At 43.0% G+C, this 17,087-nt stretch overlaps 1 protein-coding gene across 5 annotated transcripts in view; it reads left to right on the top strand.

Moving 5' to 3' along the window:
- Positions 1–383: 383 nt before the first annotated feature.
- FZR1 (fizzy and cell division cycle 20 related 1) overlaps positions 384–17,087 on the top strand; it is a 35,829-nt gene continuing 19,125 nt past the window's right edge. Inside the window, exons 1-3 of one of the 5 annotated variants that reach the window (XM_075070842.1) lie at positions 384–486; positions 1,625–1,853; positions 16,194–16,339. In XM_075070842.1, coding sequence (XP_074926943.1) covers positions 16,271–16,339 — 69 coding nt within the window. In that variant the 5' untranslated portion in view covers positions 384–486; positions 1,625–1,853; positions 16,194–16,270. Of the gene's footprint in view, positions 487–1,624; positions 1,854–3,397; positions 3,510–16,193; positions 16,340–17,087 lie in introns of those variants that run through there. The other 4 variants (XM_032783115.2, XM_032783113.2, XM_032783116.2 and 1 more) reach the window with 4 other exon arrangements.

Here is a 17,087-nt window from a genome sequence, read left to right as displayed (position 1 = left end):
CGGCACCCCAGTCCTCCAACCCTACAACTCCTCTCCAGCTCCCCCAAAGCAACCCCCCAAACCCACATCCGGCCCCATAACCTCCGCCAGCCCCCCAACTTCCCGCTAGGCCCCAAACCGAGCCCGGCTCCACAACCTCCCGCCAGGGCCCAAACTCCAGCCGAGGCCCGAACCCATCCCCCAGAAACTCTGCCCCCTCCCCCTGCCCCAGGGCGGAAAGACTTTAAATGGAGGCCCTGCCTCTGCCTCGGCCCGGCGCCGCTAGGCCTCAGTGGTTGCTATGGGCAACGGGCGTACCTCCTCCTTCCTGTATTGATTCGAATGGGGCGAGGGGGAGGAGGCTCCCGTGATGCACCGCGCGGGGAGGGGGCGGAGCCGAGGGGAGCGCAGGGGCCGGGCAGGAGCGGCCGCCATATTGGGGAGCGCTGAGGGCTGAGGCCGGCGGGGAGTGACAGAAGGAGGCGGAGCAGGGGCCGGGCCGGCTGGGTAGGTGAGGGGCTGCGCCCGGCTGTCTCCGGGGGGTGTCTCTCTCCTGGGGTGGGGGCGCGGGCCTTGGGGGGCGGAGCGGCCTGGCCCCCCTACCGTGGGGGCGCGGGGGGCGGAGGGGCCTGGCCCCCCTACCGTGGGGGGGCGGGCGTGCGGGGCTCTTTGATCTGTGCTGCGGGGGTGCAGATCCAGGTTAACGCTACGGAAGGCGTTAGGGGGCCTGGCCCCCCTACCGTGGGGGCGCGGGGGACGGAGGGGCCTGGCCCCCCTACCGTGGGGGCGCGGGGGGCGGAGCGGCCTGGCCCCCCTACCGCGGGGGGGCGGGAGTGCGGGGCTCTTTGATCTGTGCTGCGGGGGTGCAGATCCAGGTTAGCGCCTCTCCCCATCTAAATCACGGCTCGGCCTGTGGGGAGCGAAAGGGGTCACTTGAGCCAGTGGCCTGAGCTCCGGGGCCCCAGGAATGTCTGTAAGGCAGGTGGAATGGGGCCCCAGCAAACATGATGCAGGGGGCCCACAGGTTTCTTTTCCGGGGCCTAGCTAGCCCTCCCCTCGACCTGACTGTGGGCACTGTTTGGCTGGCAGATGTGCACAGGGCCTCCTTATTCAGGTTGGCTTTACACAGATCTGCTCCAGCGGGAGCTAATGCAGTGCCCTGTCATACTTTGGGTATGATTTATTTAAGATTTAAAATTTACAGAAGTAGTTCTCATCTCTTGAAGGTAGGGCTGTCAAGCAATTAAAAAAATTGTGATTAATCCTATTGTTAATAATAGAATATCATTTTTAAAATTTTTTTGATGTTTTCTACATTTTCAAATATTGAGTTCTATTACAACACAGAATACAAAGTGTACAGTGTTCACTTTATATTTTTGATTACAAATATTTGTTGTAAAAAAACAAAAGAAATGGTATTTTTCAGTTCACTTCATAAAAGTATTGTAGTGCAATCTCTTTATGATGAAAGTTGAACTTACAAATGTAGAATTTTATGTACAAAAAAAGCATTAAAAAATAAAACAATATAAAATGTTAGTCTGCAAGTCCACTCAGTCCTACTTCTTGTTTAGCCAGTCACTCAGGCAAACAAGTTTGTTTACATTTACAGGAGATAATGCTGCCCACTTCTTGTTTACAGTGTCACCTGAAAGTGAGGACAGGCATTCGCATGGCACTGTTTTAGCTGGCATTGCAAGATAATTACATGCCAGATGTGCTAAAGATTCATATGTCCCTTCATCTTCAGCAACCATTCCAGAGGACGTGCATCCATGCTCATGACAGGTTCTACTCAATAACGATTCAAAGCAGTGCAGACTGACGCATGTTCACATTCATCATCTTGAGTCTGGTGCCACCAGGAGAAGGTTGATTTTCTTTTTTGTTGGTTCAGGTTCTGTAGTTTCTGTATCACAGTGTTGCTCTTTTAAGACTTCTGAAAGCATGCTCCACACCTCGTCCCTCTCAGACTTTGGAAAGCACTTCAGATTCTTAAACCTTAGGTTGAGTACTGTAGCTATCTTTAGAAATCTCGCATTGGTACCTTCTTTGCATTTTGTCAAATCGGCATGAAAGTGTTCTTAAAACGAACAGCAAGTGCTGGGTCATCATCCGAGACTGCTATAACGTGAAATATACTCACAGAAAGCGAGTAGAAGTACTATTCTCCCTCGAGGAGTTCAGTCAAAATTTAATTAATGCTTTTTTTTTTTTGTTTAACAAGCCTCATCCGCATGGAAGCATGTCCTGTGGAATGGTGGCTGAAGCATGAAGGGGCATATGAATGTTTATCATATCTGGCACATAAATACTTTGTAATACCGGCTACAAAAGTGCCATGCAAATGTCTGTTCTCACTTTCAGGTGACACTGTAAATAAGCAGGCAGCATTATCTCCCTTAAATGTAAACAAACTTTTTTGTCTTACCGATTGGCTGAATAAGAAGTAGGACTAAGTGGACTTGTAGGCTCTGAAGTTTTACATTGTTTTGTTTTGAGTGCTGCTCAATGCAGTGCCCTGTCATGTAACAAAAAAATCTACATTTATAAGTTACATTTTCACCATAACGAAATTGCACTACAGTACTTGTATGAGGTGAATATTATTTCTTTTGTCATTTTTACAGAGCAAATATTTGTAATAAAACTAATATAAAGTGAGCACTGTACACTTCGTATTCTGTGTTGTAATTTAAATCCAATATATTTGAAAATGTAGAAAAACATCCAAAATATGTAATAAATTTCAATTGGTATTCTATTGTTTAAAGTGTGATTAAAACGGTGATTAATCACAATCAATTTTTGTAATCTCGATTTAATTTTTTTAATTAATCACATGAGTTAACTCATGAGTTAATTGACAGCCCTACTTTACGGTAATCAGCAAGACTTTTGGCTATAATGTTGCACTATGTATCTGAATGTCGTCTTTAACTGCACCTATTTCCTGTACACATCAACTGCTTGTGAATGCGTTTTTGGAAGTGGTTTGGTGTCAATGATAGTCAAACTGAGAAGGGGCTCATTTTGACTAGTGTATCAACATTATTTTCAAGCATGGATCCTTGTGTATTGAGCCTGGGAGCCAAAAATTGTGTTCTTGCATTTTCAGCATCCTCTGTGAAATGAATGTGTCCAGGTACTGGTGTGACAAGTGTCCCCGTTATGAAAAATAGCAACACATTTGGCACTGTCTGTCAGTTTAGTTGGCCATCTTGGCAGAACGACCAAGATTGGACTGGGCCATTGGGGACTGAATTTGCTTCTTAGACCTAGCGATGGGGCAGTGTGAGGGAAACTTGTGCTACTGCTGCCTGTCCTGTATCAATTCTACAAATAGAGGATTCTGCTCTCCAAGAGTATCAAGCCAGCACCATGCAATAACACAAAACTATTTCCTTTTTTATAGGGATGCTGTCAAAGTGGATAGGCTCAAAATTTAATCTTGCTTAAAAACAGCTGTTAAAAATTGTCACACTGGAATATCTATTAGTCTCCTTAAGAAGGGCAGCACACTTAAGGTATGTCTTCACTAGCAACGTTAAAGCGCTGCTGTGGCAGCATTTTAACATGGCTGTGTAGTTGCGGCACCAGTGCTGGGAGAGAGCTGTCCCAGTGCTGTAAAAAACCCACCCCCATGAGGGGAGTAGCTCCCAGCACTGCTGCACTGTCTACACTACCACTTTACAGCACTGAAATTTGCAGTGCACAGGGATGTTTGGTTTTTTTTTCCACACCCCTGAGTGAGAAAGTTTCAGCACTATAAAGTAGCAGTGTAGACGAGGCCTTAGTGTGTTAGATTTGCTTGACTGCATGCATGTGTCTTCTGCTGTTCTCATTTCTACCGTAATCAGTCCTTGTGAACAATGGTTATGATATTGAAATGTACTACAAGAATCCAGACAGGTCCTTGAGCAGATGTATGGTGCATCCATATTACTAAGGGAATGAAGTGTGGTATACGTACATCTAAACCAAAACAAAGCTAATAGACTTCTATTTTGAGGCCTCCCTACCCAGCCAATGTACCTCAACCCCACTTGGAAAGAGTCTGTGTTAGAAGCGAAAAGGGTAATTCAGTTTCTGTGGCCTCTTCAATCCTTGGTTTCATTGCCAAAACTGCTAACAATGGTGGTAATTGTGATGGTGGTTTTCGTGAGGTGAACATTTGTCAGCTGGGGACTAGACCCAAATTCAGTTCCCATAAACCACTGGACAGCCATCAGAAGACAACAACATAGTGTCATTAGCTCCTGGGCTGTATATAAACAAGCAAGCTGGAGGGAAAGGACTCTATAGCTTTTCCAGACCTGAAGAAGAGCTCTGTGTAAGCTTGACAGCTTCCTTTCACCAGTGGAGGATGTTACGTCACAAACCTGGTCTCTCTAGCTTATTGTCAGTCTCCTTACTAACCATTCTCCCTCTTTCATTTGTGTTAAGATTAGAATGTGTTTTTGTTTTATTTTTTTTAGGAGGTGGTGCACAAGTTCTGTAATTCATTGCTTTAGAAATCCTAAACTCAGCTTCTTTTATTTTACAGTAGATGGAGAGTCTTCCTTTGGAATAGTCACTAAAACTAAATGAAACCTCTTAGATAGATTTGGAGGAATTTGACACAGCCCCAATCTTAACATTTTATTCTTTAAATTAATTTTACTTGATTTGTAGCTCTCTGAAGGCACTGTGCTCACTTTCCTGGGGAGAAGTGCTGAGTGTTATTGAAATAGTGTGTTTGATACTAGCACAGTGCTTCATGCTTAGGATTTCATAATAGTAATTCCCATCCTGATAAGTTTCTCACATTTAAAAATTGTGTTTTATGTACAAATAGAATTTTGTGAAGTTGTGGGTTGGAGCTGCTGCGTTTATATAAAGGCTGTGATTTATTGTTTTTCTTTATGGCTGGGACTGGATTGTATTCTAAGTAGTTAAAACATCAGGTGTATTCTGTTTTTTGTTTTAGTTTTTTTTATGGCTTGCTTTTTAGCAAAATTCTACAAGAATTACAGACTTTGTGCATTTTACAATTTTGGTTTAGATTTGCAGGTGTCTGGTAAGACTCAATTACAATACAGCAGACCTGTTTTCTTAGGATAGCATGTTAACAGTTCCATGTATTTTTTTTTCTCAGAGAATCATAGAATATCAGGGTTGGAAGGGATCTCAAGAGGTCATCTAGTCCAACCCCCTGCTCAAAGCAGGTCCAATCCCCAACTAAATCATCACAGTCAGGGCTTTGTCAAGCCTGACCTTAAAAACCTCTAAGGAAGGAGATTCCACCCCCTCCCTAGGGAACCCATTCCAGTGCTTCACCATCCTCCTAGTGAAAAAGTTTTTCCTAATATCCAACCTAAACCACCCCCAATGCAACTTGAGACCATTACTCCTTGTTCTGTCATCTTGTACCACTGAGAACAGTCTAGATCCATCCTCTTTGGAACCCCCCTTCAGTTAGTTGAAAGCAGCTGCTATATCCCCCCTCATTCTTCTCCAGACTAAACAATCCCAGTTCCCCCAGCCTGTCCTCATAAGTCATGTGCTCCAGCCCCCTAATCATTTTTGTTGCCCTCTGCTGGACACTCTTCAATTTTTTCACATCCTTCTTGTAGTGTGGGACCAAAACTGGACACAGTACTCCAGATGAGGCCTCACCAGTAGAGGGGAACGATCACGTTCCTCAGTCTGCTGGCAATGCCCCTACTTACACAGCCCAAAATGCTGTTAGCCTTCTTGGCAACAAGGGCACACTGACGCATATCCATGAAGCATTAGAAAACAAAGTACAAAATATAATTGTCTGGATAAAAACTCTTGTAGTGCCTTCATGGAGCTCATTTTTTTACAGTATATGCATGTGAGTATTTGGGATAACAGTACAATTAGACACATGGGGCTTGTACATAAGACTGCATGTGGCAGCTGTGGGGTAAAAGAAACATATATCAGGAGATTCCAATAAAGCAAGATAATGTAGTCCTGGAATGTACATTCCAGGACTACATGTTTCCTTCAAAACGTGACATCTCTAGGATGCATGGTTATCCATGCAGTAACTGTTCTTTCCCTCAACATCTGTCAAAAGTGCTACTTGAGTATGTACACACAATCAGCCAGATCCCCTTGGATAAATGGGATTGTACTGTATACAGTAGAACCGGAGAGTTACGAACACCTCATGAATGGAGGTTGGTTGTAACTCTGAACAAAACATTGTTTTTTTTAAAAGCTTAGAACATAAGAACGGCCATACTGGGTCAGAGCAAAGGTCCATCTAGCAGAGTATCCTGTCTTCCGACAGTAGCCAATGCCAGGTGCCCCAGAGGGAATGAACAGAACAGGTAATCATTAAGTGATCCATCCCGTTGCCCATTCCCAGCTTCTGGCAAACAGAGGCTAGGGACACCATTCCTGCCTATCCTGGCTAATAGCCATTGATGGACCTGTCCTCCATGAAATTTTCTAGATCTTTTTTTGAACCCTGTCGTTGTCTTGGCCTTCAAAACATCCTCTAGCAAGGAGTTCCACAGGTTGATTGTGCGTTGTGTGAAAAAAGACTTCCTTTTGGTTGTTTTAAACCTGCTGCCTATTAGTTTCATTTGGGGTTATGAGAAGTAGTGAACATCATGTCGTTATCTACTTTCTCTACACCAGTCATGGTTTTATAGACCTCTATCTTATCCCCCCTTAGTCATCCCTTTTCCAAGCTGAAACGTCCCAGTCTTATTAATCTCTCCTCATACAGAAGCCATTCCATACCCTTAATCATTTTTGTTGCCCTGTTCTGAACCTTTTTCAAGTCCAATATATCTTTTTCTTGAGATGGGGCGACCACATCTGCGCACAGTATTCAAGGTGTGGGTGTACCATGATTTATATAGAGGCAATATGAAATTTTTTGTCTTATTATCCATCCCTTTCTTAATGATTCCCAACATTCTGTTCGCTTTTTTAACTGCTGCTGCACAGAACATTGACTTAATACAGCTTTGAAACTTTACAATGCGAAAGAAAACTGCTGCTTTTAAGCATCTTAATTTAAATGAAAGAAGCACAGAAACAGTCCCCTTGTCAAATCTTTTTTTTTTAATTTTCCCTTTTTTTTATTAGTTTATGTTTGACTGTACAGTATTTGCAGGGTGGTGTGGTTTTTTTTGGTCTCTGCTGCCTGATTGAGTACTTCCAGTTCCAAATGAGGTGTGTGGTTGACCAGTCAGTTTGTAAGTCTGGTGTTGATAACTCTGCGTTTCTACTGTACAATAAACACAAATGCTGTAGAGTTCGGTGGTCTATGACCAAACAAGAACCACATTATCAGTTTGTTTTTACTCATCTTGTGTCATTACTCACAAAACTTTCATCTCCTTTTTTCTACCCAGTGGCTTATGCAAAATGTGTTTGTGTGGGAGGTATTTAAGTTCATTTCCTAATGGATAGGTGTCAGTATAAATAAAAAAAACATTGCTGTGACGTTTGGCACCTCACCTCCTATGCTGGCAGTCTCGACAAGGCCAGGATTGAAGGGACGTAGAAATTGCACTATAGAAGTACAGTGATGGAGCAGCACAAGAGATGCTTGGATTGACGTTGCCCACATTTTATCTCTTTTATAGGACCTACCAGTCTGGCTGCATTTACTTATGACATGGGTGGAGAGGCATTTTTAGGTAGTGATGCTTCTTAGCTGAGCTTAGTGAGAAGTCAGACAAGACCCTGAGGCTCTGTGCCACTTTGATGAATGGGGACTGTGAGACTTCAATGGAAAGTGAAGGCGCTTGGCTAGTTGTTCAAGGTGTTTCCCCTTTCAGACCAGCATTGCTTTGATCTTTGCTGAGCTCAGCATGAGCCAGCAGCTCATCATATAAGAGCTGACTTCTCGTAGGCACTGCAGTGTTCTAGTGGTGGTCCGTTCATCAGTTGAGAATGAGATGTGTAGTTGTGTCATCTGCATACTATTGACAGCTGAGCCCATAGCATCTTGCTATCTCTTCTCAGTAAGAGAGCTCTGCAAAACTGCTGATATCCACTTTATATCCATGGACCATGTTTGCAGATTGGATCCGGATACAAATTTTGTATCCATTGCAAGGCTCTACTTGTAAGACTCGGCAGGTGAGGGCCTCTGGAGAGGAGGAGCAGTTACTTATCCATGCTGAGCTCTGCTGAAGAGTGATGACTGGAGTCATGGTATTGCAGGATCAGCTACTCCTGTTGTGTTCTGTAGGTGGGTTAGCTGTACCTTTTGGTGCAGTGTGTTAGAAGCTACAGAGAGGTCCAGCACTGTAGGCATGGAAATATTGCCTGTGCCCATGGCCATAAGAAGGCTGTCTCTTCTGCATCGCTAGAACTGTCTCTGTGCTGTGCCCTGGCTGTGAGGCATCCAGGATGTTCGCTGATGTCACATGTGGCTGAAGCTTGTTGTTACTTCTCTCTTCAGATATGCTGTTATAGATCGTTTAATTTATGCTGAAGCCTCGGTATTTCTTTAGAGCAGCGGTTTTCAAACTTCGGGTTGAGTCGCGGCATGTCAGACGTTAACAGTCCTGTTGGTGGTGCTGCCCAGCTAAAGCAGGCTAGAGCGTACCTGTTCCGCCACTGTGCTGTGGTCCGAAGCAGCCAGCAGCAGGTCTGGCTTCTAGGCAGGGGGGTCATGGGGCCTGTGGGCGAGAGTCACGTGAAGCTGCTTGTGCACCTCTGCCCAGGAGCTGGACCTGCTTCTCGCCACTTCCAGGGCGCAGCGCGGTCCGTGGCGCCAGGACAGGTGGGAAGCCTGCCTCTGCACCCTGGCTGCACCACTGACCAGGAGCTGCCGGAGTTAAATCTGCGCCCCAATCCCCTGCCTCACCCCTGGAACCCCTTCATCCCCAGCCCAGAGCCCTGACTCCCACCTGCACCCCCACTCCCCCCGAACCTGGAGCCCCTCCTGCTCCCCAAACTCCTCATCTCTGGCCCCAGCCCAGAGCCCCCTCCCACACCCTGAACCCCTCATCCCCAGCTCTGCTGGGTCGCAGGTATCAACAATTTTCTTCTACTTGGTCCCCAGAAAAAATTTTAAAACCACTGCTTTAGAGTATCAATTATTAAGACTCATAAGTGTAATGAACCAATTTCAGATTTAAGACTGAATGATAAAAGAATATCTCCATTGACTAGTGTAAATCCAATATATTTTATTAGCAGAATTTTTCTTTTCTTATAAAACTTGGTTTAAACAATATGGAGCCAGTTTTCAGTTAAACGTAATTTTGTACCTTTATTATTAATAATATTTTATTAAATCACTCACTGGTTGAGATCTTGTTGGCTGTATTTAGCCTATGCTGACTTTTTATGTCCAGTTTCTAAAAATATAAGACGGGAGTCAGTAATGATCTGACACAATCTACCACCACTCTTACTAATATATGCAGTTTAGCCTATTTATTCCAGTGACCTTGCTACACTTTCTTTCATCTTGTTGTCTGGTCAGAGTCTTGATTGTAGATAGCATTGTCTAGTGATTTAAAACATGGGATTGGGAGTCTGGAAACGAGTTGAACTCTGCTGTGCATGACCTTGGGCAAATCACTTAACCTGTTTCATACTCAGTTTTCTTCTCAGTAAAATATGGGAATCCTATTTTGTTGTAAAGTTCTTTGGGAGCTTCAGATGATATTTTGGATTTCTTTCTAATATTTTAGTATAAATCTTGAATAAAATTAAACACACTAATCCAAGCCGAGAGCAGCTTTTCTGATTTTTTTTTTTGAACTTTTAAAAAAGCTCTGTTTTAAATTTTTGATTTTGCTATAAAAATTCTTGGGATGTAAACTGCAAAACATACTTCTCTTGAAAATTATAATCTGAAGAACAATGCATGTTGGTATATACTCTAATGGGCTGGAGTATTTATTTTTACTAATTAAGCAACTGTTAACTTGTTCCCAGGCTGACCAGCGCAGCATATGAAAAATAAGTATTGAATTCACTGGTGGCATTATTATAATTTTTTTTTCTCTCGTGGCAAAAAAAAGCATAAACTGGAGTTAACAGACAGCTTCAACTATTTGAGAAGGCTCTTACTTAACTTAAAATCTGACTGCAATTTCATCTTAACTTCTGCAAGAAATATGTAATTTCTATAGTCAAAGACATTGAATTATGATCCTTTTTCATTAGTATGAAGATGACTTAAAAAATTCTAGATCAGGAAAAAGAATATCCGTGCATTTAAAACTTTTTCCAATGGTATTCTGAATGCCAGTTTAACTAGTTGACAAAATAACTGCATTTGTTTGAATGCCGTTCTAATTACAGTAGAACTTCAGAGTTATGAACACCTTGGGAATGGAGGTTGTTCATAATTCTGAACAAAACATTATGGTTGTTTTTTCAGAAGTTTACAACTGAGCATTGACTTAATACAGCTTTTAAACTTTACTATGCAGAAGAAGAAGAACGCTGCTTTTCCTTTATATTTTTAGTAGCTTGCTTTTAACACAGTACTGTATTTACTTCTCTCTCTCTCTCTCTCTCTCCTGCTGTCTCATTGTGTATTTGCGGTTCCAAATGGGATGTGTGGTTGACTAGTTTTGTTCATAACTCTGGTGTTCGAATCTACTGTACATGCCTTTCTGCCTTGTGGAATATGTATCCTGACACGTGGGCTGTATCTACCCTGGACTCTTTACTCCTGGGGGAATTCTGCGCCACTGCATGTGCACAGAATTCATGTCCCCTGCAGATTTCTTTGCTTCCCTGCAGAAAAATGACTTTTCTGACGAAAGCAAAGGGAAGCTGCAAGAGCAGTCACACACCACTTCCAAGCAGTGCAGGTACATTGTTTAAGGCTCCCAGAGCATCCAGCGGAGAGGTAAATCACTGTGTGGCTCCTACACTGAGCCAAGATCACCTGCTAGTCCCATCTGAGCCGGAGGCAGGAGAGGACGGGACTTTCTCTTCTCCTTAAGAAGTTGCTGGGGCTTTGTCAGATCCATCCCAGAAACCTCCACCAGCTGCAGGAAGCTCAAATCCTCCTGATTCCTGTCTCCATCACTCCTCAGCTGTGGGGGGAAGGGTCACTGTATGGGGAGCAGCTCCCCATACAACCTAACCTCCATGCATCCGGACCTCCCATACCCAGACACCCCTGCCAAGCCTCACCCAGTACATCCAGAACTCCCTTAGCCCTCTGCACCTGAACCCCAGCCAGTGAACCTCCACCCCTGCATCTGGAGCCCCCTGGCACCCAGGCTCCCCTTCCTCTGGCCTCCCACTCCTGCACCCAGACCACCTCCCACTTCCTGCACTCAAACCGCAACCTTGATGCCCCACCTCCTGCACCACCCTGAGCCCCCACATACAGACCCTCATGCCACTGACCCCCAACTAGCTGCACCTAGACGTCTCAGCTGAGCCCCAACCACCTTCAGCTGGAAGCCCCTGTGGAGTCCCATTGCACCTGGAAGCCCCTGCCCAACAAGCCTCTGTACATCCAGATCCCCCTACACCTAGACCCCTCACACTTGGATCCTGCTTGCCCCACACCTGTTGTGCCTGGAGCAGAGGGGCAGAGCTCCAGGTGTTTCTGGGGCAGGCCCAGGCCTTGTGCTGTGTCAGGGTTGAGTGCAGCCTCACCACTGAGTCCGTGTCCCAGGGTGGAGGGGTTGCAGGGAGATCTCCCACTTTTGTGCATCCAGTGGCCTGTGCTCCCCACTGTCATGCTGGAGTCTCTGCATTTATTTACTGACAAATAAAGCTTGTAGAATTTTAAAATATTGTTTAGAATTTTTTATTTTTTGGTGCAGAATTCCCTCAGGAGTAACTCTTTAGCAGTGTTGACATTGGGTATCAGACACAGGTTTCTCCACCCCCTCAACCACAGATGAACTCTCTTGACCCTGATCACACCAGCAGGGCAAGAGCGTTGAACATTTGGCTTTAACAAACCCTGCCTGTCCATTTCATTCATATAGAAGTTGTCGGTGATCCTTTTAAAATGGGTGCTAAACTGTTTATGTAGGTTCCAAACATCGGTTATATTTATGTTATACTTGACAGTAGGAATATCTGAGCCAGTGGAATTCATAAACTGCACAAGCAGTCTACCTCTATTTATTGTTCTCTTCATAATTAAAAAAAATTCTAGACAATTAAATGCAAACCTCTAGTGTCAAAAAAAGGTCTGGGTTTGGTTTCAAACACACACAAGCTGGGAAGCTATATAGCTGATTGAGCACCATTAGCACTTTTTGCTCTGATGCTCCTGTGCAGTATTTTCTCTTCTCCTTTCCTCGTTAAATGTGTTTAAAGCTGCTCTTTTTTTTGTTATTAAAGAGTATCATAAAATATACAAGATGCAAAGTGTGGCTGAGGTACTGTTGTCACACAACCTTCATTTTGTGAACTTCTTCACTGAGGTCTTGCAAACTTAAGTTTACTTTTTGTCTTTAACTGTTATACAACTGACACATCTTGTGTGTAACAGTGTTTTGGGTTAAAATACTGCACAGGTTTAGTAGCATGATTAAAGTAGATGGAGTGTTCTTATGCTGGATTACTCTGTAATTTTATTGATACGTATACAGATGATGATCTCCTAAGTAGAGTGAAAAGTAAATGTTTTTCCTGAAATTCTGGTTTTGACACTAGTGACTGTCATGGGTGTCACATCACTATCCCAGTGACATGTTGGTACTTCAGTAGCAGTAAGACGTTGGGGTTTTATTTTTTTAAAGCTTTCAGAAGTTATTAGTGACTCTTAATTTTGCAAAAAGTAGGGCCTCTTCCAAAGTTTTGTGAAGTCAGTTGGGAGTCTTTCCACTGACTTCAGAGGGTTTTGAATCAAGTCCTGAGGACCATATTTTCAAGAGTTCAGCTCCAAGTTGCTGCCATGAGAACACTGTACCATTTTACCTGGTTATACTGAAATAAAAATTCCTTAAACTTCTAGAAGGTTTAAAAAGAAATACACAAACTTCTTATTGCTACTGAAGGTAGCAATACATTTTACTAGGATAATGTTTTCTGGCCATAGTTTCCGGGATCACACAATCTTGAAATGAAAGATTACTATAATGTTATGAATCTAATGCAATGCTTAGTATATGTGCTCAGAGAGTTATAATACATGCTGCTGAGTGTTGAGCGAGCTCAAAAATCCAGCTATATGTTTAAAGGTTTTGGTGTGTTGTGTTAGGCAAACTGACTTGTTTTGAGAAATAAGCGATATGTATCCATGATCAAAAATATCTTCCCTTGAATAGCTTTTGTTTATATATGTTACAGGTTGAGCACTGTAAATTGGGACATCGCTGATTTCAACAGCAGTGGTTGGTTTAAAGTTTAAATTAACCATATTGATGCACATGCATGAGGAAACATGGGTTTATATTCTCAGACCATTCTCATTTGTATTACATTCACTTGACACCAATCTAGTGGTGTTTTTAACTGAAATCATGTGTTCTGCAAAACGTTAACATCTCAAAATCTGCCTGTGATGAGCTTTGTCAGTGTATATCATGTACAACAGGATTTCCAGTTTTTGCTTTGGTCAGAATGTGACGTTGCTGCCTGTGGGAGCCAGCTGCGGTCACTCAGTCAGGATGAACTGCAAACAGAACGGGGCAGACAAACCCCAAATGCTGGTGGATATTCCAATACTTAGATTTACTAAGCCTGCACAAAACAGCTTCTATAGTACCTCACTAGTTACTTAAGTCCAAACAACGCAATTCCCTTTAAAGTACCCAGGCTCAGGCCTCCATTCAGACACACCTGTCAAACATATGATGATGATTACTGAAAATCTTATCTCATCATATAAAAAAGGTTCTTCCAATCCCAAAGGATCAGCCACATACCCAGATTCAATTATAACTTAGATCTTGCCCAAAACACACGCTTTAAGTCAATTCTTATTAACTAAACTAAAATTTATTAAAAAAGAAGAGTGAGTGCTGGTTAAAAGATCAATATACATACAGACTTGAATTCAATTCTTGAGGTTCAGATACGTAGTAGAGATGAGCTTGTAGTTGCCAGAAGTCCTTTTAGAAATAGTCCATAGGTTATAGTCCAATGTCCATGTTCAGGGTGACTCCAGTCAGTAACTGGGGATCTCAATCCTTTTGGCTTAAGGTTTCCCCCTCTTGAAACCCAAAGCAGATCTGAGATGAAGTAGGATCATGTCCCAGGGTTCTTACATGTTTCCAGCAGCTTTTTGGCCTGAGAAAACAATAGGCTTAACTCTTTCTCCTGAACATCCTGGCAATTAGCACAGGGTAATTTATGCATGGAACGGTTCAGCTACAGGTTACCACAACCTTCAAAGAGACGCATAGACAATAATGCTATTTCACTCAAGTACCTTCCTAAATGTTGTTAATCCTTTTTTGAGCTTTGAATTAAAGCTATAGCAATAGACAAGACTTGTTTGCTTACATCACAAGACCTGAGCAAATACCTATCCTTCTACCTCTAACAATGCAGACTTGCATTTCAAAGCTCTATTCATTTACATAAAGAACAGGAGTACTTGTGGCACCTTAGAGACTAACAAATTTATTTCAGCATAAGCTTTTGTGGGCTACAGCCCACTTCTTCGGATGCATAGAATGGAACACGCAGACAGAAGAAGTGGGCTGTAGCCCACAAAAGCTTATGCTGAAATAAATTTGTTAGTCTCTAAGGTGCCACAAGTACTCCTGTTTTTGTGGATACAGACTAACACGGCTGCTACTCTGAAACCTATTCATTTGTATATCTGCCTAACCTGTTTCTAAAGTTCGGCCATGGGTCAGGTCAGTCTGTGAGTTACTTAACTCTTTCTGGCTCTGTCATCCTTCTATGAGATATTAGATCAGACTCAACGTCACACAGGATTTAACCTAAAATGAGACACCCTGTATATTCCCAACAAACTGCTGTTGCCATTTCCTGTATTTTGTAGCCACAGAGTCCTAAAATGCATCCTTTATTCACTGGTCCTTTTAGGAAGCTACATTAGTATGACAAGGCAGTAGATGAGAAAAGTTTGTCAGATGAATGATGTCTTTAGTTGTCCTTTCTCATGCCTGAAAGAAAAGGGAGTTCTGTTTAAAAACAGATAATAAAGTGTGATTTGGTAATCTAAAGGTATAAGTTCTGTAAGTAGGTAAAAAGCTGTAAGACTGAGAATAGAACTTGAAAGATAATGTTTAATTTTGTATGACTCATTCAATAAAATCTCGCAACCAAATGTAAATGAATATCTGTTGTGAAATCTCATCCTCCTGGATCTTCCGACTGAAAGATAGTCAGGGCATGGCTCCTGTCTACTGCAGCTACAGCTGTAGCACTGTCGTGTAGATACTTCCTCACTGATGGAAAAACCTCAGCTGTCAATGTAGTTTAATCCATTTCTCTGAGAGACAGTAGCTAGATCGACTGAGAAGTTATTCCACTGACCTAGCTGTGTCTATACTGGGGATAAGGTTAACCTAACTGTGGTTTTCAGGGGGTGAAATTTTTCACAGCACTGAACAACATAGCTAGGTAGATCTAATTTTTAAGCATAAACCAGGTCTCAGTGGAGGCTAGGACCAAGCGTCCACTCAGAATTGTAGAGCTAGGTGGTATCAGCAGCCATGAGGGTAATAGAGTGGTGTAATGTAATACATTCTGTGGGTGGCGTACCCGAGCCCACTTATCCACTGATGCTTTAATAATTCCTACACCCCAATCTGGGTCTATGCCGGTTATGTGATATGTATGTATCTCGTGATTTTTGTAACCGATACCTATAATCCCTCATAACTCAAGCCTGACTCCAGATGTACAGTACCTTCCCTCTTAACTTGTGTATATTTAATTTTAAACATTAACTTTAATAAAATTCCTAACCAGCCAGTGCACTGATTCTGTGCTATGCCTTACCAATTGAAATACTGAATACTGTGCGATAGAGAGGCAAAATGGCCTTGTGTCTTGAAGCACAAGATTTGAGCTGGGACTTCTAGCTTCCATTTGTGATCCTGCTACTTACTTAACCTCTCTGTGCTTCCCTTCACAGATTGTGGCAGAAATTTTATGTACTTCTCATGCTGGTTGGGTGGCTTAATTAATGTCTGTAAAGTGCTTTGAGCATCTCCCATGGGCAGTGGTATAGAAATGAAATTTGGTGGTGGCAGTGGGTTTGTATTTGGGGCTATGCTCCATTTGTTGACTTTCTTCCTGTTTTGTTGCAGCAGACTGATTGCTGGCTAGACTTCATGAGTAGAAGGTCCTGGGACTGTTAGACTCCCCAGCCCCCGCCCTTTCCACCATGGACCAGGATTATGAGAGACGTCTCCTGCGCCAGATCAACATCCAGAATGAAAACACGATGCCTTGTGTAAGTCAGCACATATCCACTGTGCCTAAAGATCCTCCTAGTGACTTATCCAGGTGCCACTGCCCCACCCGCATCCCCCAGCAAAGAACAGACTTTATTCTGTGAGCTGTAATGTGCTTTCTCTACTGTCCTTCAGACAGGCTATTTAGCTTCCTATATGAGCTACTTAATAGCATGCAGGCCTTTAGTTATAAATTAAACCAAACCTTTGACTGAAATTCTCTACTGTCTAAGTTTCTGAATTGTCCTGGGAAACAGTTACTCAAACAACTTCTTAACTTGGCCAGTTTTCTCAGCTAAAATTGGTTAAATCTCTGTATGTATGTAATACTCAGAAGCCCCAGGGGGTTATAACATCTTTATTATTCAGTACTTGACATCAGGAAACTATATAATCTCATTAGGTACTACTGGTATATCGACAGTTGAATTTTTTTAAGCTAGCAAATCTTCTGAATGCTGGGGGTATATGATAGGTGGACTTTAGACGCACACAGATCTTCCAGCTTTTCTGCGGTGTTTTACATCATAAGAGCATAATAATGGCCATACTTGGTCAGACCAGTGGTCCCTCTAGCTCAGTATCCTGTCTTCTGATGCTGGCTAAGGCCAGATGCTTCAGAGGGAATAATCCGAACAAGGCAATTATCGAGTGATCCATCCCCAGTCATCAGTCCCAGTATCTGGCAGTCAGAGGCTTAAGGCCATGTAGAACCCAGGTCCATTCTTGGCTATTAGCCAAGCTGGT

Source organism: Chelonoidis abingdonii, chromosome 11 (assembly GCF_003597395.2).
Source record: "Chelonoidis abingdonii isolate Lonesome George chromosome 11, CheloAbing_2.0, whole genome shotgun sequence".
NCBI classification, from domain to species: Eukaryota; Metazoa; Chordata; order Testudines; family Testudinidae; genus Chelonoidis; species Chelonoidis abingdonii.
Note: the sequence above shows the minus strand (reverse complement) of the source record. Positions and strands in the feature narration are given on the sequence as shown.